Genomic DNA, 23,631 nt, shown 5'->3' on the forward strand with positions numbered 1-23,631 from the left:
TAGTGAAATGGTAAAGATAAAAGAAGCCCCTCAAAAACCACAATATGAAAAAGCATTAATTTTAGAGCATAACCAGTATTCTAACAACATTAAGGGAATTGTAAAAAGGAATTGGAACATGTTCAAAGTCAGTAATGAGATTCGTGGAATAGTGGGTCAGGGACCTATGTTTTGTCGTAAGACTAGAAAAAAACTTTAAACAGTTATTAGAGGGAGAGGCCCCCCATGCATCAAACAAGGGGCTATATATTGTGGCTGTTGTAAACAGTGTAGTTATATAGTAAAAGAAAAAAGTATGGTGCTGACCAACATGCTAAATATTAGGGTGGAATTTGTTTAGGGAAATAGTGGAACAAGTAAAATAGTTTATTTAGCTAGGTGTGAAAATTGTACAGCTTTCTATATAGGGAAAACTTAGAGGGCACTAAAAATGAGAATATATGAACATTTATATGACATTAGCAAAAAGAAAGACTCAAATGCCCTATATAGACATAATATTGTATGTAACAATTTTAAACGTTTTACCTTTGGAATATTGGAGAGAGTGAAAATTAACTCTAGGTGTGGTGACTGGCAAAGATTTCTTATGAAGAGTGAATTAATATGGCAGTTGAGGCTAAAGGAAACATTTCCACCAGGACTTAATGACCAAGTTTCCACTGCACCAATATTAAAGGAAAAAGCTGATATTTTAACTTAAAACGTGGTTAGGAATTCTAGAGGGGTGTTTTTAACACGAGAAACTGATTTATATTTTGTTAATAGAATGTTGTCATATTCATTTAATGATTTTTTGGAACTTGTATATAAAGAGGGAAAGTGTGGTAGTTTAAGAAAACATGTAGACTGATTAATTAGCTAATTGAATTTAATTATGTTACAAAGTATAAAAGGAAGGAAGGAGCATGAGTATCGTATCTGATGAAGTCTCATTTTTGGAGACAAAAGCACTTATAACTAGGATGGAATATAATGTGTGTGCAATTGTACTTTTAATAAATCGTTTATACTGTTTTATCCTGCTGGTTTGGAACATCTTCATTGGTTTTACTTTGTAAGGATTTAGGCCACTTACGTCTTCATTGGTTTTACTTTGTAAAAATTTAGGCCACTTTTTCTGATTATTGGTGATTTCCATACATCCTGCCCAGACCACCACCGACAACCATTTTGACTGTACAATGCTGACATTTGACTGTGATATAAAGTGAAAGAAATAAAACAATTTGTTTTTCTTAGATAAACTGCACCCCCCTACATACACACATGCATGCACAGACATGCATATATATAAGCCATTGCAATATTTTTACACTGATTTCAGCAAATACAATGACTTTGCTCCAGCAAAGCCCATCAGGGACTGACTCTGATTAAACGACAGCAAGATTAAGTAACTTCTCCACATACAGCATCCATATCCAACAATTACAGACACTTTACTGTCTACACCTCAGATGTCATATTATGATTTAAAACAAATGGCCATTGCAAAGTAACCAAACTTGCTTCACATACTTATGCACAAGTGCTACAATTTTAAAATACAAGATGTCCTGAAACAGCTGTACTATGACCAAAGCACTCCCTTACAGGTCACCATGGTACTGCTGGCTACAGATTCCCACTTTCATTGCAACCTCCACTTCCAATTAATTTCTTTCTAATTGTGGCCTTCCTGATCCTTGTCGCCTCACCCATTGTCTAGACAAAGACTCAGACAGCTATGACGATCTCCGATTTTTTTTTTTATCTAGATACTGGGTGGGATGCAGCAGAAAGCCTGCAAACTAATAATGGGTGAGATTCAGCAAAAAGCCTGCAAACTAATTGGTCAAGTGTGCAGAAACTCTTCCATAAGTCACCACAGCCAAGACTGCTTTGAAAAGGGGTGTAATGGTAGAAACTTTCCTTTATTTAAAAAAACAAATATATATCATGTGACCTTCTCTAGACAAATGGCACACTAGGTGGGCACATATTTAACGTATGACTAAGGCAGGGCATGGGTTTCATTAAGCAGCAGAGATACTTGCATGGAGATAATGTGTCAACATTGAACGATGTTTTACAAAAATCACTGTTTTTATATTGTAATTTCCAGGCTCTTGCTCACAAAGTTTTAAGCAATGGAGTGCTATTTTTCTGTAATATGCACATTATAATTTTTATTTTGCCATGTCTGTTTAGAACATACTCAAAGTGATGACACAGATCACCGCTTGCTTTTTGTTTCTATGTGAAGTGAAACAAGATAAGAAATCAATTACTTGATGAATACACCAGTAAGATGAACTTTAACCTTCAGTAAAACTAACCTTTGGCAACAAAAAAGGCATTATCCTTAACATAAAAAAGTCAGATGATAGTTCCTATTTTCACGAAACACAGAATAAAATTAGTCAGATACGGTATTCAAAAGTAAAATAGTTTCACAAAATCACTGCCTAAAGCATTTTAAAAAAATTGTTTATAAATGTCCCCTTTAAAATTCTAAAATTAATCATTTTCTTCATATCTATTAAATGATAAAGATAAAGTCCAAACAGGAAAACCTCACCAAAGGCACCCGCTCACAGCAAACAGCAACACAAGTCCATAAAAAGCAGTTGACACCAGTATGAAGTATTTATTCGTCACTGATACAAAACAACAAGTACACAAATAAAAGCAGTAAATAAAATCCAAGAACAGTAAGCGCTTTCTGATTGTTACCCTTCTACAGACAATACATTACAGATACAGGAAATCATTTAAAACCCTTCACTGCCAATCAATGTTCAATATCGAGTCCGCCTTTTCTTCAGTGCGAGCTTAATGGGAATGACCTCATTGAGGCCAGGAAATCTGTGTGCTGTTAATTCTATAATCCACCTAGTTTCTTCACACTCACTCCTGTTCACAATATCACCCCCTCTGTTCCCTTTGGATATCAGCCTAATAACCATAAATTTAAAACTGTGACCTGCAAATGCTGATGCATGCCTAAAAAGAGCATTATGCTCATTTTTCAGCCTAATGGCTGATAGGTGATTCAAGATTCTAGTTTTTAACGTGCAATTGGTCTTTCCTATATGATAACAGTTGCAGGATTGACATGTGGCTAAATATATGACATTCATAGATCTACAGTTGGTACTCACAGCAAAATTATAGTTTTTTCCAGTGCTGGGGTGGATAAACTCAGTATCTGAATTAATACAGCAACAAGCCTTACAGGAACCACACAGTCTGGTCCCCTTCCTTGTCACTATATGTCTATGGACATCTCTACCTTCATTGTTCATAGGTTCATACTAGGCTATCTGCCCTAGGGCATTTATAAGCCTAGCCAGAATGTGTTTGGCTTTTGCCACCCATTTTAAATTAATTTTGCTATGCCTTTTTTTGAGGTTAGTATGCTGTGCCTCTGTCTAACAGTGACACAGAAGTGATAGCCGGGGTAAACCTACGATCTCCCATCCACTCATCAAGATTCCTCTTGAAGAGAGTCAATGTGGGACTCTGCCTAACCTGGACTGGGATTTTATTCCAGAGTGAAGGGAGCCTCTGGGTTATGATTGAGTACAATGCCCCATTCGGAATGTATCTGACCAGACACCTGCAGCAGCTGGAAAGGCCCCAAAAGTTCCTCACCAAAAGGATAAAGGGTCTCAAAAATATGTCTTATGCTGCCCGACTGAAAGAACTCCAGCTGTATTCAGTCTCATACCGCTTGCTCAGAGGTGACCTGTGCCTGACATATAAGGCCATGTCAAACCCTGATTTGATGAATATGCTTCACCTCAAAAAAATCTAGATCCCTCAGAACCACAAGGGCGGGAGACTTAAACCTTGACACGGTTATTAATAGAACGTGCTGGAGGGACAGATTCATCACCCAGAGACTCCCTATGCTGTGGAACAAAATCCCGGTACATGTGAGGCAGAGCACCTCGCTGGCCTTGTTCAAGAGGAATCTTGACCAATGGATGGGGGATCGCAGATATACCCCAGGGATTACTTCAGTGTCACTGCTTGACAGAGGCACAGCAAAATAATAGGCATAGTTTTATTCAAACTAAAGGGGTGGCGAAAGCCAAATAACTATGGGCTAGGCTTATAAATGCCCTTGGGCAGATTATGAACCTATGAACCTATGAATCTGTCCCTCCAGCATGTCCTATTAATTTCAGTGCTGAGGTTCAAGTCTCTCGAGCGCGTAGCTCGATGGGATTTGGATTTTCTGAGGTGCAGCATGTCCATTAATTCCGGGTTGGACATGGCTTTATACATCAGGCACAGATCGCCTCTGAGCAGGCAGTATGCCACTGAGTAGAGCTGGTGTTTCTTTAACCGGGCAGCATATGGCATCTGTTTGAGCCCTTTGATCCTCTTGGTGAGGTACTTTTGGGGTCTTTCCAGTTGCTGCAGGTGTCTGGTAAGGTATATCCCAAAAGGGATTTTAGATTTTTAGTCTTTTAGATTTTTGTTTCTCCTAAAGCCAAAAAATGGCATGGTACCAGCAACTGCACTCATTTTCTCATCAGAGGTTAGTATCTTCCAATTATTTCTGATTCTATCACAAACCCCATGTACATTGTTACTATAAGTCAACATAAGCCTTGGACTTTTGTTCTGTGACTTCCTATTGAGATTTGTGAGTTCATCTGATTCCCTTGATTTAAACTATGGGTTCAATCGGGCATTTACTGTTCTTGGATTTTATTTACTGCTTTTATTTTTGTACTTGCTGTTTTGTATCAGTGGCGAATAAATACTTCATATTGGTGGCAACTGCTTTTTATGGACTTATATTTATTAAATGAAATGCATTTCTGTTCAAACTGCAAATAGAGTTTATATTGTTGTAAACTGCTGAATTAAGATGTAGACCTTGCAAAAAGTACACTGGTAGGCTGTCTGCAGATGGCTTTCTGGCTCTTAGGTCATTAGTTGATCCTGCGTCATATGGGCCACAATCTCTCACTGCAATAGAGCTGTCCACTAAACCTCTAAATTAAATGCATATTTGAAAACTGAACAGTCTGTACTAGCTGCTCATATTAAGAGTAAACTGCAAATATACCCCAGATTTTCCAATAGACTGTTGAACTTCACTGAGGAATTCTAGTTGCTGTTCTGCTTCTTCTTCCTGGCCTTCAAACAGCTGGCATCTGATTATACCTAAGGGAGAACACACATTAAAATTGAAATTAATAATGTGATAAGTACGCTATTTTGTATAATTCAATTTCAGTATAATGAATTTAAAATGTTTTATGTACAGAGAAAATGCAAAACAGAACAGACAAGTTGAAAACTCACGGTAGTGCGGTTACAATGAAGGCGGTCTTCCTGAATATAAACATTTCACCAACACCACATCCAGAAACTCCAAAATAGTGTCACAATACTTCTTTATTAAACAAATACATGTAGATTGAGCGCTTTCATCTCCCAACTGGAGACCTCATCAGAATGTCCCCTAAGACACAAACCACAATCTGTGGCCCAGTTTTCTCAGGCTGCCCTTCCCCATACAAAGTGTTTAGTCTTGGGGGAGCAGCTACAGACCCCATTAATCAGAAGAAGGGTTCTAAGTAACCACAACTCATCATATAGCCAAAGGTTCTCAGGCAGGAAAGCTCAATCAGGAGAGTGGAGCAGATTACATCCTCTATGAAGCCCTAAAATTAACTACCTCCCCAAAGCATGGAAGGGTACACCTGCCCCACAAAACCAACAGGATCCTGGAGAAGAGCTACGAGGGCTCCTGAAGTGATACCATCCAACAACCCCCATTCACACCAAACACTGCCATCAAAAGATATTCGAAGATGTCAAAGGAGAGACTCGCTTTCAGCTCTGAGGAAACCCACTGAAGTTAGGTGCCTCCATACTGGACAACAGCAACTGCTCAAAGGGGCAAGTAAGGGGACTTCTCATCTCACTGTTTATATCCACCAACCAAATCATGATGTGATGCACCTCAAAGGAGCAAAGCTCCCAACCACTAATGCTGTTTGAGATCAGAGGGCCTAGAATGCAAACATTTAGGTAGAAGATCTAAGAAGAGCAACTCCCCAAGGAAGGAGGGGTTAGCCCAGGAAGAAACTAGCCTGCAAACAAACTGGATTGAGGATGAAAACCCAAAGACCCTCAATACAAGAAGAAGCAACCAAAATGACTACTGTCAAGTGCCCATCATGTCTCAAGGGATAACTCCCATTCTGAAAAGTCCTGTGCCAGGAAAGACCACACATCCCAGGAAAGAATACATGAAGCCCATTCCCACAAGAACTGCTCTGAGGGTTGAGGGCAAAAAGTAATTTCAACCACAGACTGTGGAGTAACACTTCATTTACACACCAGTAGAAACCTGGACGACTACACACCCAAGAGTCCCTACCATTCTTCCAAGAAGAAACAAATATAGGGACCCCCAATGCCTATGAGACCACAAATGAGATGCAAGCTAAGAGAGAGTGAATGGATTAAACAGTCCCCCCAGGTGGCACAGCAGATCCTCTCAATTCTATGTGTCTGACATGGGTCTACTTTCAATGCTCCAAGCTCCCTTGTGGGACATAACAGGAAATGACATGCCACATTCACTGGATGACAAAAGAAAAAGCTCCTCACTGTACTGGTCAAGAAGATGGCTTTTTCCCCTTTCTTTTTTCATTTGCTCAACAGGTAAGGCTACATGACTTGTGTCCCTTTCAGTATTTACTTAACTGACTTGCTCACAGTCACAATTTTCCAGTAGAAAACTTATGGATTCAAGATCAGGATTACAGGATAAAGCTAGTTACCAGCTCATAGCCTTAATCCTTTCAGCTAAATTGCCAGACTCTTAAGAAACACAGCTCGATGGAAGGGATGAGTAGACTAGAGTATCAGACAGCCACCAGGCCTAGAACTAGGTTCAGCAGTGGATGCTTGCCTCTACACCCAGATCAGCTGTAAGGTCTACACTTCCTCCTTGATAAGTCAAGCTGGCATTGCAGCAGATTCTGCACCCCCCCCCCCCAACAAGGCAGAGCCACCTAACCAAGAAGGTATTAAGCACTGACTGGAGTTCCTGCCTAAAGAGATCAACTACTCTCAAGGAGGGAAGTTAGCAGCAGGCTGTTCAATGTGTTCCAAAGTTTAAGGATCAACAAAGGAATATATCCACAACCACCATCCTAAAAAAAGACATGCACCATTAACAAAAAACACAAACAAATGTGTGAGTACATCACTGCAGTTTCCAAAGTGAAAGCAAGATGCTTCCTGATCCAGAACTCTGGGACAGTCCTAGAAAGCAGTCAGAATTCTCTCCGGTGAACCTGTATACCAAACATGCACAGTTGAGTGCCCTAGGTTGCAGTGTGTCTGAGCAATATACATTCCTACCAGATGATAGCTTTCTCTGACCACCATGTCTGTGAGTTTTGCAGATCTGTGCAAGGGTTTGGGAATGCTAAGCTCTTCCTTTGACCAAAGAAAAATCAATTTTAGGGTGGAAAGAAAGTATTAGTTCAACTTCATGCAAAAGGTCTCCACTAGGAAGCAGCAGAAGGCTGAGGGTGCCATCCGATTTGGGTAATAACATCTGCAAAGCCCGATTACAAGAAATGAAAGACCACAGATCCACTCCAGGTCTATGTACAGAAAAAAGCACAAGTATCTCAAAACCTACACAAGGGCAGCATCATTCTATGAGTAGCCGCAACAGTTCCAGGAGACTGTAGCTCTATCCATCTGAGAAATGAAAACTCCTTGCCTACTCTCCAAAAGGAACCAAATGGTAAACAGTCCCTTGATTCCCAATTATGGGACTTGAAGTATGCAACATCCAGTCAGTGGTGCATGACCATCTGATCACTGTATGCAGGGAGTCCAACTGAACAGTGCTTCTGCATACTGGGAGAAGGCATGCATCTTCTGGGAGCTAGCATATAATAGCAATCACTACAGATAAAATTTGCTTTTTGCTTTCATGGGTTCATATGATCCCCTATTATCAAATACATTTGGGATGTTCATCCTTGGCAGCACAATGTCCCACAAGTCCCTACATCACTCCAATCCATCCTACACAATTAGTTAAACTCCCAAAGGCAGGGTCATCAGCCTCCCCAGCAACTAGTAAACGAGCATATGGGTGGTGCAGGATTGGAAAGCCACCACATCTGCTTGGTGATGTGCAGCTTGACTGTTAGTTTTAGCTCTACCCCCTTTTTATGTGGTTTCTATTCTTAGGTAAGCAGAGCACAAGGTAAGGCCTTGGGCACATCCCCACCTTGTGTACTAGAATGACAACATCCCCATTCATGTAGCCCTGTTGTCTGTCGCTCAAAGCTGCAATCTCCATCAGAATTACGTAAGCAACTTTCTGCACCATACTGTCATTCCAGTCCTATCCCATCCCCATCTCCAGAGAAAAAGACAAGCAGACAATGCTTTAGCACTTATTTCCCCTACCCATCAGATCCAACAGGCACCCAAATCATCTTCTTTCGGCTTTTTCCCAATTTGGGGTCACCACAGTGGGTCACCTGTCTGCTCATGATTGGCAGTGGAGTTTTACAGTGTTGAGTTGCCAGCCCGATGCCCAATCTTCCACAGAAGACACACACTCACACTCACACCTAAGGCCAATTTAGAGTGTTCAATCCACCTACAGTCTTTGGGATGCGAGAGGAAACCAGAGCACCCGGAGGAAACCCACGCGACCACAAGGAGGACATGCAGACTCCGCACAGAAGGCACCCCAGCCGAGGATCGAACCGGAGAATCTCTTGCTGTGAGGCGGCGCTAACCACTGCACCACTGTGGCCGACCCAACAGGCACCCAAATCACTAATCAAATTCAGTTTGATTGGGTTATAGTCGGTGCTTCATGCTTTTATGCAAAAAGAGCTGGTGTTCTTGGAAGCAAAGTTCTACAGCCATGACTCTAAGCCCCACTATGATTCAAGGAAGCACAGGCACTTTCACATCTGGGCAGCAGACCCTGGCACAGACTCAGCCTGCAACCTCTCCTCAACATGGACACACCAGTGCTGATTCACTGAAAGGGAGGTCTTAACAGATGCAGCTTTGGTACCAAGTACCTCTTCTCCACAACAAGATGACTCAAGGGGCTGCTACCCATAATCAAGCATGGAAGAAGGACAGATAAAGAACCAAGCCAGAAATGTGGAAGGAAAAGGGTGTGAGCTGGGGAAGTGCCTTTGTAAGGCTTCATATTCTCAGATGAAATAACAGAAATTGTGTGTGTGTGTGTGTGTGTGTGTGTGTGTGTGTGTGTGTGTGTGTGTGTGTGTGTGTGTGTTTGCACGCATATGCGCACACTGTTTCGGATGTATCTATCTGTTTAATGTCAAAAAAGTGTGGGTTTGCCCTGCTTGGTTCTGACAGATTGGTTTCAAAGGGAGGACAATGTTGCTGAATCATTCTCTGAAGAATGATACTATACACATCACATTCTGGTTTCTCAAGGTGTGAACTAATTCTGCTGAAAATGATAAAATGGGATTAAGTGCAATACTTCCGGCATGAAGACATACAGTATTAAATCCGTTTCCTGTGTTGTTTTGATAACAGTCAGGGGCAGCTCGTGCTATAGGACTGCAGCTCTCACAACTAGAAAACAAATAAAAATAAAACTAAGACCCACAAAAACAAACTCTGTAATTCCCAGAAGTATGCGCATGCACGCACGCTCTAGATACACGTGAACACTCTTAAACCACTTTCTCAGCAGTCTAGATAGGGGGAAAGGCATCTCGGCCCTAAGATGCCCAGCAGTCTGTGGGCTGGTGACATCACAGAGTGGAGGCACTCCAAACTGCAGCAGCAGCAGGCTGGACCAATCAAGATGCATGTAGCAGCTAACAAGGTGTGCTGGACCAATCACAAGGAGGATTTGGATTGTTTGGATATCTAGGGTTGCTTGGCAGCAGCAAAGGAGCTGTTTGGATATCGGTGGCGGCAAGGTGAGCAGTTATCTAGGCAAAGGGTGGATTTGGCGCATCGGCAAGGTAAGCTGTGTGTGTGTGTGTGTGTGTGTGTGTGTGTGTGTGTGTGTGTGTGTGTTTTAATGCCCCAGTTGCTATATACTGGTGACTAGAGCAAACTCATGGTGGTGTGGTAGGGAATACCTCAGGCTTGAACCCTGTACTTTGTATGCAGGTGGTAAGGGCCTGAATTCCCTACCCACCACTATTTGTAACAAATGTGCAGATTTTTGCCTCATATTTGATCTGTTATGTTCCTAATAATATCTATGGTTTCTAAATTTTCGAATGCTTAGATATTTGATGGTGCAGTGGTAGCATTGTTACCTTACAGCTACAGGTTCTCAGGTTTGATTCTTGGCTGGGGTGACTTCTGTGTGGGGTCTGCATCTTCTCCCTGTGTTTGTGTGGGTTTCCTTTTGTGTCCTCCCATGTTACAAAGATGTGTCTGCATTGTTTCTTCCTGGGCCTCTGCTGAAAATTGTTTTTTTTGTTCCAAGTCAGACTGTCCTGGTTAACAAATGTTAAATAAAATTGACAGGCATTTGAATTTCAGACTTCAGGTTGCTGAATGTTTAATTTCTTAAATATTTGATGGTGTAGTGGTAGCATTGTTGCCTCACAGCTATAGGTTCTCTGGTTTGATTCTTGGCAGGAGTGCCTTCTGTGTGGAGTCTGCTATGGTGTCCTGCCATTTTACAAAGACATTTGTCTGCAGTATTTCTCCCTGGGCCTCTGCTGAAAATTGTTTTTGTTCAGTCAGACTTTCTTGGTTAACAAATGTTAAATAAGTAAAATTGACAGGCATTTGAATTTCAGACTTCATATTCTTCAGAAAATGCATAGTAACACAAAACCTTTTATTCTAAACATTTTCTAAGTTTATAAGATGAATATTTGACATTTGTCCCTATTTTTGGGACTGTATTCCCCCATTATTGGCTTTTTCCAGGCTTTTTTGTGCTAAGGTTGACAGCTATGGCAAGAACTGAATATGCTTGAGGGCTATAATCCCTCATTACTGGGTTTGTCCAGGTGTTTTATGCTAAGAGGTTGACAGCTATGGTGAGAACCGAATTCACTAAATGATAACCATTTAAGTTTCAGTCTTCCTCTCTTTCACAAAGCAGCTGATTTGGCATAGTGTTATGTTGCTCTGACTGTTTTGCACAGGGACCTTGGCAGTAAAATGCATGGTGGTAACACAGCATTTTATTCTAGCAACTTTCCAAGATTATACAAGCAATTTTTAATGTGTCCCTGTTTTTGGGCTTTTGACCCCCCCCCCCAATAAATTTTGGCTTTTTCCAGATTTCTTGTGCTGCAAAGTTGAGATGCAGTTGAGTATTGAGTAGACTTTACAAGGAGCTGAGAGCTACAGGGGAAGAGAAGTTTAGTGCTGTTTATGCTGAGTCTGCTTGCATTATTAATAGCACAACAGGTTGTGTACTTGCTTTTGATGCAGAAGGCTCTGGGTTCTACTCCCCCAAAGGGTGGATGCTGCCGTACTGAGAATGTCCTCTTCGGTGAATATATTATGAACCTGTTATCAATTTGCCATCCATTTCCTATCGCAATATTACTAGTTTATCATTTTTAATGTAATATAGGCAATTTATTCCTCAGGGGCAACAGACACTTGATTTTTCGATGAAACCATGAAATATAAAGGTGTTTGCTAGCAGCAATCTCTTCATTAGTTACAGATTTCTTTAATGTGGAATTATTTACATGACTTTTACTTCTTCAGAGATTGTGCATATTTACTGATAATGGTGGACTGTAGAAGTTTGAGTAGACTTTTATGATGGAAATGTTCTGAATTGGGCAGTTTTGTCATTACTGGTGCATGCGTTTTGTTTCATTGTTTACTGGAAAAATGTTCAAAACAATAAATTTAAAACTCCCTCTAACAACTGTACTGTATTGTACAAGGAATAAAATTTAGTATAATCAGGAAGGTGTATCAAAGAGTACATGTATGTTTCATGTGCAAGGGGGCCTATGATTTGAAAACAGCCAAAGTTAATCTTTATCTGCCACTAGCAACATGTATTTTCTTTGAATGTGGGTTTCAATGCTATTTCAATGAATGTGAGTTTCAAGGGCAGAGAAGTTTTAATGCTAAGTGTTTTCATTGTGAGACTGCATTGCTTTGTTTAGAAGATGTCTTAGTGTTTGTGCTGTAAAATGCAAAATAAAACTTTCAAATGAAGTCCAAATCATAATAGAAGTAAAGCAGTATGCACATTAGTGTTTATGGTAAATGGAGTGAAATAGCCAAGTAATGGATCACTGGAATGGCTACAGGGGGGAGGCTCCATTCGACCATGATTCTGTGAGGTCGAAGGGCGGCAAACTCAAAGACAGCCCCAGCTGAACTATACCTCCCAATTGTCCAGATTTTCACAGAATGAATATATTTTTGCTTATTATTTTTGGTTTGTTCCTCATAAAATTTGTGATTTTCTGGCAAATCATTTAGGAATTAAGTCACTAAATAATGACAGACACCGAGTTTCAGACTTCATAACCTTCAGAAAAATGTATGCTAAAGTAAGATCTGTTATTCTATCAAGTGTCTCAGTTTATACAAAAGCAATTTTTAGTACTGTTTATATGTTCCCCCAATATATTTGGCCTTGTCCAGATTTATTGCATTAACAGGTTGAGAGGTACATGCAAATAAATTGCTTTATAAAATTAGGCATAGCCAAACCTCTCAATAGTCCCCGATTTTGTCTCAAAATGTTGCTCTTCCCCTAATAATCCCTCCACAAAATAGCAATTTTGGAAGAAAACATGGAGGGTTTACAATTAAGAAATAACTGTAATAATCAGTTATAGATTACTTTTATTTCAGAAATGCATGTAGATTCTTTTATTTTGTCAGCTGCTCACGTTAGCAGTACTAATATTAAAAAAGTGTCCCTTCTTTGACAGGTTCCCAGCTGTATTGAGTGGTTATTTTATATTTTTGCATCACATTATTGGTTCATTTTTCATAAAATTGTCTTTTTTTTTTGGCAAATTAGTGGCAAATCATTAAAGACTGAAGTTAGAAAACAATGACAGACATTTGAGTTTCAGATGTCATACCCTTCAGAAAATTCATACTAATGCAAGACCTACTATTCTATTATTATCTTTCCAAGTTTATAAGAGCAATATTTAAAAATTGCCCTTATTTTTGGGCCTTTGTTCCACTTCTATGTATGGCTTTGTCCAGATTTCTTGCTCCGAGTTTGTCCAGATTTCTTGCTCTGAGGTTGAGAGGTATGTCAAATGTGTCAGGACCATCACAGTCAGCCAGAGACATTTCAAATTGTGACATACTTGTTGCACCCCACTCCCCCATGTAGTGAGTCTGGATGTGTCCAAGCAAGGCAAGGAGCAGTTATGCAGTGTAAATGTGCAGAGTACCCCCCCCCCCCCATCCAAGGTAGACACAAGTACTACAGTGGCTTTTCATCTGTCCTTGATTTTGCAGAATAGTCTGGTTTCTGTCATATTTTTGTACTGTTGATTTATGCCTATTACTCAGAAAGTGCCTGTTGCTCTGTGTTTAAGTAGCAATGCTTTAATGACCATCAGGTAAGCTTGTCTGAGATCGTAAGATGCAAGTAAGCTTTAATAAGCATACTGTTAAAGAACTGCCAACATTGAAAGCCTTTATGTTGTTGCCATGCAGAGAATACTTACATAACTAAATAATGTATAAACCTTGGGTATTGAAATGCATATAACAGTATTTGTAATAAAGGACTCGATTACATTATTTTAAGAAGCTCATTACACTTGTAGGAGACGTCCAGTCATCTCTGCAGGCTTTACCCGTAAACTAAACAGAATGCCAGTCTATCATGTGTGGTCATAACCTGTACAGTAATCCTTTAAGCAATGTATCTTGAGCTTGTTTCTTGTTTGCTTTTCATTTTTTACTTTGATCATGTTTTCCCCATGAAACAAGTAGATAGTTGTCAGGCAGCAAGTCTTTTTTGGATAAGAATCATTTTTACAAGTGAGGGCATCACAGAGATTGCTACTTTCAGCATGTTACTTGGTACTTTAATAAAGCTGAATATAAATTAGAATTACAACTGCAGTGCAAGGAGAAGTGGTTTGAGTAGAGTGCTGCTTGTTTTTCTTACACTTGATTTTGACTGGCATTCCAGCAATGTATTTAAAAAGTAATTTATTTTTTCATGCCTCACAACCTTTTGTTTCCATCTAGATATTACGTAAGCTGTCATGCAGCCAATGCATTGAAATATTTTTATTCTTCTACACTTATTTTTGTCTTGATTGGACTCTCAATGATGGTTTGGCACCCAGGGCAGCCTATTTAATTAAAGTTAGTTTTTGTGGTTTTGAGCATAGCTCCTCCCCTTTCTAGTTGGCTGCACCCCTTCCCATTGACCCCACCCATTCAGCTGTCTCCTGCAGCCCCCTTTTGATTTGAAGTCACCAGCCGCCACTGATAACAGTATTTTATTGGAGTACATCAAGGCAAAGGATGAACTGTGGTGGCAGAAAGAAGCTTTGTATAATACTGTCTGAATAAGAGGGAGGGAAGAAAGAAAGGAATGTTAAGAAAGTGAAAACAAAATCAAAGATTAAAGTGAGCAGAACAAACTTTGCAGCAACTGAGCACTGTTATCTGTTGTAAACAGGTGCACTTGTGGGGTGTTCCCAAAAACTGTGGCTGTGAAGAAAATGCATCAGTCATGTTACCGCACATGACTCTGCGTCAGTAATCTGCTCAAGGTAACGGATACAAATTCTACTTTCTGGTAGGTAAAGCATCTGTGAAGTCATCTTGTGATTCAGTACTCACTATCAAATGATCAGTGCTTTTTCGTACAAGCGTTCTGCACTGTTTACTGACCTATCATTACTCTGCACTACCTACGGTAGCACAATTTAAATGTCATTCCTATTAAAAGCTATTACTACAATTTATTTTATATTTTTGTGAAAAGAATGCTCTTTTGGTAAAGCAAACTCTGAATGCAAGTAACAGCAGATGCTCACAGCCAGTATGAGGCATCATTTTTTATAAAAAGAGCTGAAGTCATGAAGGGCTTTTATAAAGTCAACAGTGTGGCTGTGCCCTCTGTCCTAGTTCACTGCTACAACTAAAAATCAGTATGCAGCTGCAAACAGACTGTGATGCAATTCACAGTTGCCACTGTGTATTTATCACATGGAGTCCTGTAGTGAGAGTACAATAAGAATATTTGAGGACACAAACCAGAAAATACTGAGGAAAGTACAGTTGTATAAGTTACACTAATAAAAGTAGATATTCAAATTCTTCACTGCAGCAGTTGCCTACAGGTTGTATCCTGCCAAGGACAAAGCAACTAGCCAACTTACAAAAGCTTTCATCCCCTCCCATATAATCACCCTGGCTGCTTATAGGCCTCTTTTGGAGGGAGCTATATAAACAGCTGGAGTAACTGAAAATCTTCAAGACTTTCTTCCCACAACAAAAATGGGAAAGTCATCCTGAACCAAATCAAGATATAAACAACAAAATCTAACTTTCTATCCCAAAAGAACTATATACAAGAAGCGTGAGGGAGGGTGGGTACAGCTACTGCAGCAGTGAATAATTTGAACATCTACTGTTATGGGTGAGTGTAATAACTTCAATAACTGTACTATGTTCAGCATCCTCACTGCTGCAGTAGCTTATGGGTAGACTACCACAGCTTATCCAACCTGGAAGGAGGAACGATATGGGTCCAGGAGCCCCTGGAGAATGGTTCTAGCAAAGCCTGCACTAGACCTGGAAAAGGAATCCAGTTTGTGCAGCTTTGTAAATGTATGGATATGTGACCAAATGACTCCTCCAAGAATCCTTCTAGAGTCTACCTCTTTCCAGTCTGCCATCATAGAAGCTAAGGTTGTACTGGAATGTTTCTTAACACTGCCTGGAATGGATTTTCCATAATGAGAGTACCAAAACACAATAGCAAAAGACAACTACCTGGAAACGGTCTATTTAGACACGTGCTAACCTTTCTTAGTCACACAACAGGAAATACATAGCTGGTTATCTTTCCTGAAGGACTTCATTTGAATAGGATATTACCAGAGTTGCCTACGCACAACAGTGTGTGTTGAATCTTTTCTCCCTTGTTCTTAAGATCTACATAGAAAACAGGGAAATTGATGGTCTGATTCAATGTGAACTCAAACAACCTTGATCATTAAGGAGGGGTTTGTGCATAGACTAACCTTGTCTTTGTAAAAAAAAAAAAAAAAAAAAAAAAAAAAAAAAAAAAAAAAAAAAGAGATAAGGTTCTCCACAATGATAGCATTCTTGTAGATGTTAGAGCAACAGCAGCAGCTTTCCCCCTGATAAATCTTAAGACAGCCTTACAAGCAGGGTCAAAGGAGGTTAGTGTTAGTTTTTCCAGCAGAAAAATGAGATCCCAAGGAGGAGGTCTCAGGTGAAAAACTCATTTTAGAAACTGAGTATAAAAAGATAAGAAAATAAGGAACCCAACGACAGACACACTGAAACTGCCAAAAGATGAACCTTTATAGAGGAGCAACACACCCAAATATTTAAGCACTAGTGCTAGAAAATCCCTTCTAGCTCCCTGGTTAATGGCTGGACACTCACTACATCTCGTCTTCTATTTGCCAATACAAACTTTTCTAGTAGCAGGCTTTCTTGCCACCTTCAGTATCAGCTGCATTTCCTCTTGAACAATGTGACTAAAAGGTATCAAAATTGAAACATCCATGCAGTCAGCTGAAGTTGCTTGATGATGGGATATTTCAGACTCACCTTGTCTTGTACCAGTAGACATAGCCAGCCTTAGGCATAGGCCAACTAGGCAGCTGCCTAGGGCGCCCCCTCTAGCACAGGCACTTTTCCAGTATTTATTTATTATATGTAGACCAGGATGGGGGCACCAGCTGGTATGGTGGGGGGGAACCATGGAGCCCTTTTGCCTAGGGTGCCTGTTGCCCTAAGGCTGCTCCTGCCAGTATATCCAGTTTGTAAGTAACCTTGTGCTAATTGCTCCTGGCCAGTTCTATAAGACAGAAGAAACAATTTACCTGAGCAACCACTGTGATTTTTTGAGTCTTTCTGAATCTTCAGAATTACCCTGGAAAAAGTGGTGAAAATGCATATAGGTACATCCCAACCAGGAAAATGAAAAAAAACACCTATTCTCCAGGACTGCTTGCAGGGAGTCCTGGAATAAAATCTGTTTAGTTGTCTGTTTTGAAAGGAAGTAAAAAGATCTACCTGATATGTTCCACACATTTGGATCACTTTCTGGAAAACCTCTTCTTTGAGTTTCCACTCAAAAGAGTCTGCACAGGACCTACTTATTTTTGTCCATCTGCCACTATGTTTTGCTCTGATGGTATGCAAAAATCCTGAAGAGCTAGCCCCCAGGCTATCACTGCTAGCTGACACAGAGGGTATGACATAATCACTCCCCCCCAGTTATGTACGACATCACCGTGGTGATGTATGTAATGATCTGGAGAGGACCGGGGTTCCAAAGATAATGTAGATACTTTATGGCATTCACAGCCAACACTCTGATGTACTTTGGTCTGTCTAAACTGTCTCAAAGTCCTACTCAGTTTGAAAGTGCTCCAAAAGTAAAATCTGAGGAATCTGTCAATACAGATTGTGTTGGAATGAATGGAGAAAAAGGGAGACCTGGACTGTAAGCCGTATGACCTCTCCACCAATGCAGTTCTGACTTAATAAAGCTCAAGATAGGGTTGTCATTAGTACACATGGTGCACCCACCATGCACAATTCAAAGCAGACATATCGACCCACATATGAGAAGGCACTTGCATGTAACCTTCCTAAACCACAAAGAACTCCTAGACGAAGTACACATAACAAATACCCTCACAGCAGCCCCAAATTTCCTCTTTCAAAACAATACCCTCAGCAGCCCCAAATTAACGCTTTCAAAACAACACCCACATCAATACACAGAGCTACATCTCATGAAGCCTCTACCGCTAAAGCCCATAAGGCAAGCCACCACACAATCCAACATTCTAGTCATTGGAGACTCCATCGTGAGACGCACTGATGTCCCACTCACCAGGCTGAGTAATGAGAAACTTGCTGTCAGTTGCTTATCAGAGGCTAGGATCCGTCACACTACACATGCACTCAGATCACTGGACCACAGTCATCAATATGACTCAAGTCATAGTTCATGTGGGAGTAAATGACCGGAGATGTACCTCCCTAGACTATATGAAGAGAGACATCGGAATATATGTCTCAGGCTGGTATGAGCCTAGCACTGAGAAGCATTTTACCTTCTCCAAGGATGATGCCACAAAACGAATAAATGATGATTAACTTTAATAATTGGCATAGTTTCTGGTGTCATTCTAAGGGGGTGCAATATTTATCAGCATGGAAAGAGATGGTCAACAGACCACACTGTTCTGCCAGGGATGATCTGCACCTTTCCCCTCTAGGCTTTCAAATATTAGCTAAAACATTGTCTTCCCTCATAGTGCCTTTTTTAGGCAATGTCACACAAAGTGCAAATCACAACCAAGAAAATCTAAAGGTATTACTGCTCAGTGCTAGGAGTCTAAACAAAAAATTCACTCCCTAAAAGCTCTCTCTACCCTAGAGAATGCCGACGTCTGTGCAGTCACTGAGGGATAGTTTAAACCCGAGGAGGGCACACCAACAGAGCAAGGTTATAATGCCTTCCACACATTTAGGCCAGCTACTTTACAGGCAGGGACTAAAGGTGGAGGTGTCTCTATTTACATCAAAAATAAATATACTTCCAGGCTGGTCGAACAGGACAATGCACTTGAGCTGCTCCATGTTCAAATCACCATAGGCAAAATCCAATACCACTTCCTTGCAAGCTATAGGTCCCCCTCTATGACTCAGGAAAACCATTAGAAACGCTAACCATCCAACCCAATACCATATTCATGGGTGACTTTAATTACCCCACTATTAACTGGGAATACTATAAGATACCAAACTTATATATACAGAGATTAATGGATTTTGTAAACACAAACTCCCTGGACCAGACAGTCAATACACCAACCAGGGGTGCAACCATACTGGAGCTGGTCCTCACTAATATGGGAGACTACTGCACACCCCCTACTGTAATGCCTTCCCTGGTAAGGTCAGACTACAAAATGGTCTCCTTTGAAGTAAAAATAAAACCTGAACCCGCAGCTAAACCTGGAATATTCAGGAACTATTCTAAGGTTAACCTCCTGCTACTAAGTGGGAACCTGGCAAAATGTCAAGACCCCATAAACCCTGAGAACACTGCCGCCTATACAGAACTGTTCACAGAAACCCTGTACAAGCATGTTAATAGCTGCACAGAGGCAGTTGTACCCGCGTGGAAGAAGTACAGAACTAACTCAAAAAAACAGCCACCCTTGTGGAATCACAAAAATTAATAGGCTGTACAGGAGGAAGAAAATCACGGCAAAAATTAGGAGATGCAGCACACAGCAGGATAAAAGCACTCTCAAACAAACTCACAGGACAAATACAGTCTACCAAAGTCAAATTTGAGGTAAGTTTGGCCTCCCAGGCCAAGGACAACCACAAAGCATTCTTTAGCTAGTCCGCAACCTCAAAGACAATACACAGCTGTGTGCAGAGCTCATTGTAAATGGAGCCACCTATACTGAGCCAGAAGATATAGCAAACCTGGTTGATAAATTCAGCTCCGGCTTTACCCCTCTCCTCACCTCAACCTTCCCTCAGAAAATATATTCAAATATAATTCACCCTACTATCAACTAGGGAACTGGTCCTAAGTGCTCGCTCTAAAACCAAGAACACTGCATGAATGGGTCCAGACAATATCCCAGGATGCCTTCTAAATAGCATGAAACATGACCTATCAGGGCCTCTGGAATTACTATTTAATGGTAGCCTCCAAACAGGCTTCATATCTCATGAATGGAGAAAGGCAACAGTCATCCCTCTGCACAAAGGTGGACAAACTAGAGACTCATAAGTCTCACTAGTCTTATACGTAAAGCCATTGAAAGAATAATCATGGAAATGATCAACAGAGATATAGTAAACCTCCAGACACTGGACCCAATCCAGTATGGTTTCGTCAAGGGCAGCTCAGACCTACTCAACCTGGTGGACTTCTTCGAGAAGGTCACCAAAGCAATGAATGAAGGCAAAATCATTCACACTGCCTTCCTTGCCCTAGCCAAGGCATTTGACACAATACCCCACTCAAGCATTGTTGACAAACTCAAGAGGTTAGGTACAAATTTGTATGCCACCCAGTGGATAGCCAACTGGCTCACAGACGGAACCCAGGAAGTTAGAATTGAGGAGTCCACCTCTACAAAGAGGCCAATCACAAGTGGAGTCCCTCAGGGATTAGTCCTTGGACCGCTCCTTTTTGGCATTTACTTCTCAGAAGTCAAGGCCAATGTCAGTGGTCTTTGGCTGAGTATATTTGCAGATGACTGCAAATTAGGAGTGGTCACTGAATCTCACACTGGCACAAATGTTCTCCAGGAGGGGCTGACACAGATAAACAACTGGTGTCAGAGTCATGGACTAAAATTAAATGACAAGAAATGCATAATAGTATCCTTTGGGAAGTCATCCATCCCTAGTAACTATCATATTGACAACACACCCCTTAGAGTTGACCCAGTAGTCAGGGACACGGAGACTTAGGGACACACCTAGATAGTAATCTAGCCTTTGCCCATCTACAGTGGTGAGGAAATCATTCTATGTTGTGCAACTTATAAACAAAGGTATGGCATCTAAGTCCAAGGAAGTCATTGTTCCACTGTATTTGGTATTCATCAGACATATCATTGAGTACAATGCCCCCTTTGGTACGTACCTAACCAAGCATATCAAACAACTGGAATGTCCACAGAGGTTCCTCACTAAAAGAATACAGGGTGTAAGTACAATATCCTATACAGACCACCTCAAGGCCTTATCCCTGTATTCTGTCTCCTACAGGCTTTTGAGGGGAGATTAATGCTTGACATACAGGGCACTGTCAGACCCCACTCCGATGGACATCCTGCATATCCACAAAACAAACAGCACTAGAATTGCCTATTCTAAAGATCAAAACCTTGCCTATGATATAAATAGGACCTGCTGGAAAGATAGGTATGTATCGCAGAGACTACCCAGTCTACAGAAAAAGCTCCCCATCCATGTGAAACAGAGTTCCTCCCTAAACCAATTCACGTGCAACTTGGACAATTGGATGGAAAACCAGAAATCCATCCTTGGTTTGGCATCTATGTCTCTAATGGACACAGGTAACCTGTAAATGGTTCATCTCCCAGGCCCATGCTTACACTTATCAAGGGTAACAGAACTTGTCAAAGACTTGGGATGCATGGCTAGGCTTAAAACTGTCGTTGTGGTCATTAGCCTAGTAATTTTTCTGCCGCCTTGAACTTTCCTCTAATGGCAGAAAGAGACTTAATTCTGTTTACATTTTTGCATCCTTCCTTTTACTGAAGGGCCACACAAAAGTTGATCTATCAATGAGGGTGTTAGGTTGGCATAATGGTTAAGGTGTTTTCTTTACAGACACAGGGTTCAATTCACACAGGAGGTAATTAGCTAGGCTTAAAATGGCCCACAACGGCAGTCAGCCTAGCACTTTTACTAATCTATGAACCTAGTAAAGAATGCTTTGATGTGGCCTGCAAAGTCACATAGGCACAGCCATGAGTGGTGTCTCATCACTATGCTAGTAGCAGCTGCCCTAACCACTCCATCTGCTGCATTGTGCATGAGGCACAGACAGGCTATTTATGTCAGACATAGTAGTCAAGGGTTTTGAGTTGCTTACTGGACTGTCATAAGAGAATGTCCAGTATAGGTACTACCTTTTGCACGTCATCTTTTTCAGTATATCAATGGAACAGTCACCTAACTCCTCACAATACCGAAGTTGTTGTCCAGCAGTGGGGGATTGAGACTTGAAGCCCAGCTCTGACTTGTGGACACTTAGAGATAATTACTTTCTTGCAATGCCTGCTCTAACTTAAATTCAACATCAGAAAGAGAGGGAACTCTATTTCCTTGCAGAAGAAAAACTTGGTAAAAAAAAAGGAAGTAATGAGCTGTTTAGTAAATCCCCAAAATTTTCTCACTATGCACACTTTACCCGAGAAACTCCCTAGAAAATTAATGACCCACAGAAAGCATACTTATCTCAGATTCAGGTTCCCCAAGAACCTTCACCTACCCCCTCCCCTTGAGACCGAGAAGAGTGGTTTTCCCTTGCCAGCCAGGAGCATCCCTAAAGCCACAGAGAATGTGGCTATCCCCTGCTCCTTAGTGGCTATAGGTGCAACACCAAGTGGCCAGTGAAAAAGATGAGTGGCCTGAGGAACCAATAGTGGCCACAGCAGAGTCAACCACCATTGGATGAGGTGCGACAGTAGCTGGCCAGACACTCCAACACTTCCTAACGACTTTTTTTCCTTCAGGACAGAGAAAGGTGAAACCAAAGAGACCAGTAGCTGCTTCATAGGTTAATCAAAAATGAGAGACTGCAAAGGAGGAGGAGAGTGAAGCCTAGATGAGTCCGTAAAGGTACGGTACAGAACAAGTGGTACTGAAGCAAGTAAACCACTGACTACCCCCATCAGGCAGAAGATCCTACCCTAAATATACAAACTTAAAAGCCTGTAGGAAAATTCTGCCAAAAAAAAAAAAAAAATATATATATATATATATATATATATATATATATATATATATTTTTTTACACAGATAGTTTGCATTATCTTTTCCACACAAACTCCCTTAGAAAAACAATGGCAGCCCCAAAAACATTCATTTTCCTAGTAGGCACATTTTAGTCACAAAACACAAGTTTTTTTCAGAAAAATAAATTTATGGGAAGTTTTCCTCCACAGGCAACTTATCAGCCCAGCCTTGAAGGATTGCTAGCTGACGGACAGTTCCATGGGATCTACTGAAGAAGCGCTCTTTGGCAGCAAAAGAGCTCTATTTTTTTTTTTTAATATTGGAGCTTCCCCTCAAGCTCTTTACAATTAGAAAGCATGGCAGACATCCTTAAGCTTTGAAACCTGTCCATTAATTGGAGCGGGACCCAAAATAGCTTATACATCTGCAACATTGATCTAAATGTTGAACTGTGATATTTTTGGATGGTGTAACAACAGACCACATCGGACTGTGATATGCCTAGAAATGGGATTTACTGTTTCACTTGACTGAGTGTTGCCTGAGCTATGATGATACAGTGTTGCAGGTATGGTAATAACCAAATATGCCATACCACCCGTAATGTAAAAAGTGGATTTAGACAACTTGCAACTGTGCATTTCCAGCATTTCCTTTTGAAATATTGGAAAAAGGATTCACTGGCAAAATCTGTATCTACAGCCAAAGAAAATAAAATGAATGAAAAATAGAAATGAATCTGGCCCACCTGGAACCTTAACTTACTGTGAAAAGGAGCTTGAAATGTATAAAGCAGGAGGGAAGAATTTTGCAGTTGTTCAGCAAAAAAACAGTTCAAGCTTCAGTTTTGGTACTGGAAAAAAATGAATCAAATGCCCTCAGACGTGTTTAAAATAAATG

General features: G+C 40.7%; 1 protein-coding gene across 1 annotated transcript in view; it reads right to left on the reverse strand.

Annotated features, from left to right (window-relative positions):
* The window catches only part of TTC21B (tetratricopeptide repeat domain 21B), a 3,240,027-nt gene that overhangs the window by 2,021,832 nt on the left and 1,194,564 nt on the right, over positions 1-23,631 (reverse strand). The window contains exon 10 of the mRNA XM_044075355.1: positions 5,072-5,169. Within this exon, the coding sequence (XP_043931290.1) occupies positions 5,072-5,169 (98 nt within the window). The remainder of the gene's footprint in view (positions 1-5,071; positions 5,170-23,631) is intronic.

This window comes from Protopterus annectens, chromosome 6.part1 (genome assembly GCF_019279795.1).
Source record: "Protopterus annectens isolate FY-2018-M chromosome 6.part1, PAN1.0, whole genome shotgun sequence".
NCBI lineage: Eukaryota > Metazoa > Chordata > Ceratodontiformes > Protopteridae > Protopterus > Protopterus annectens.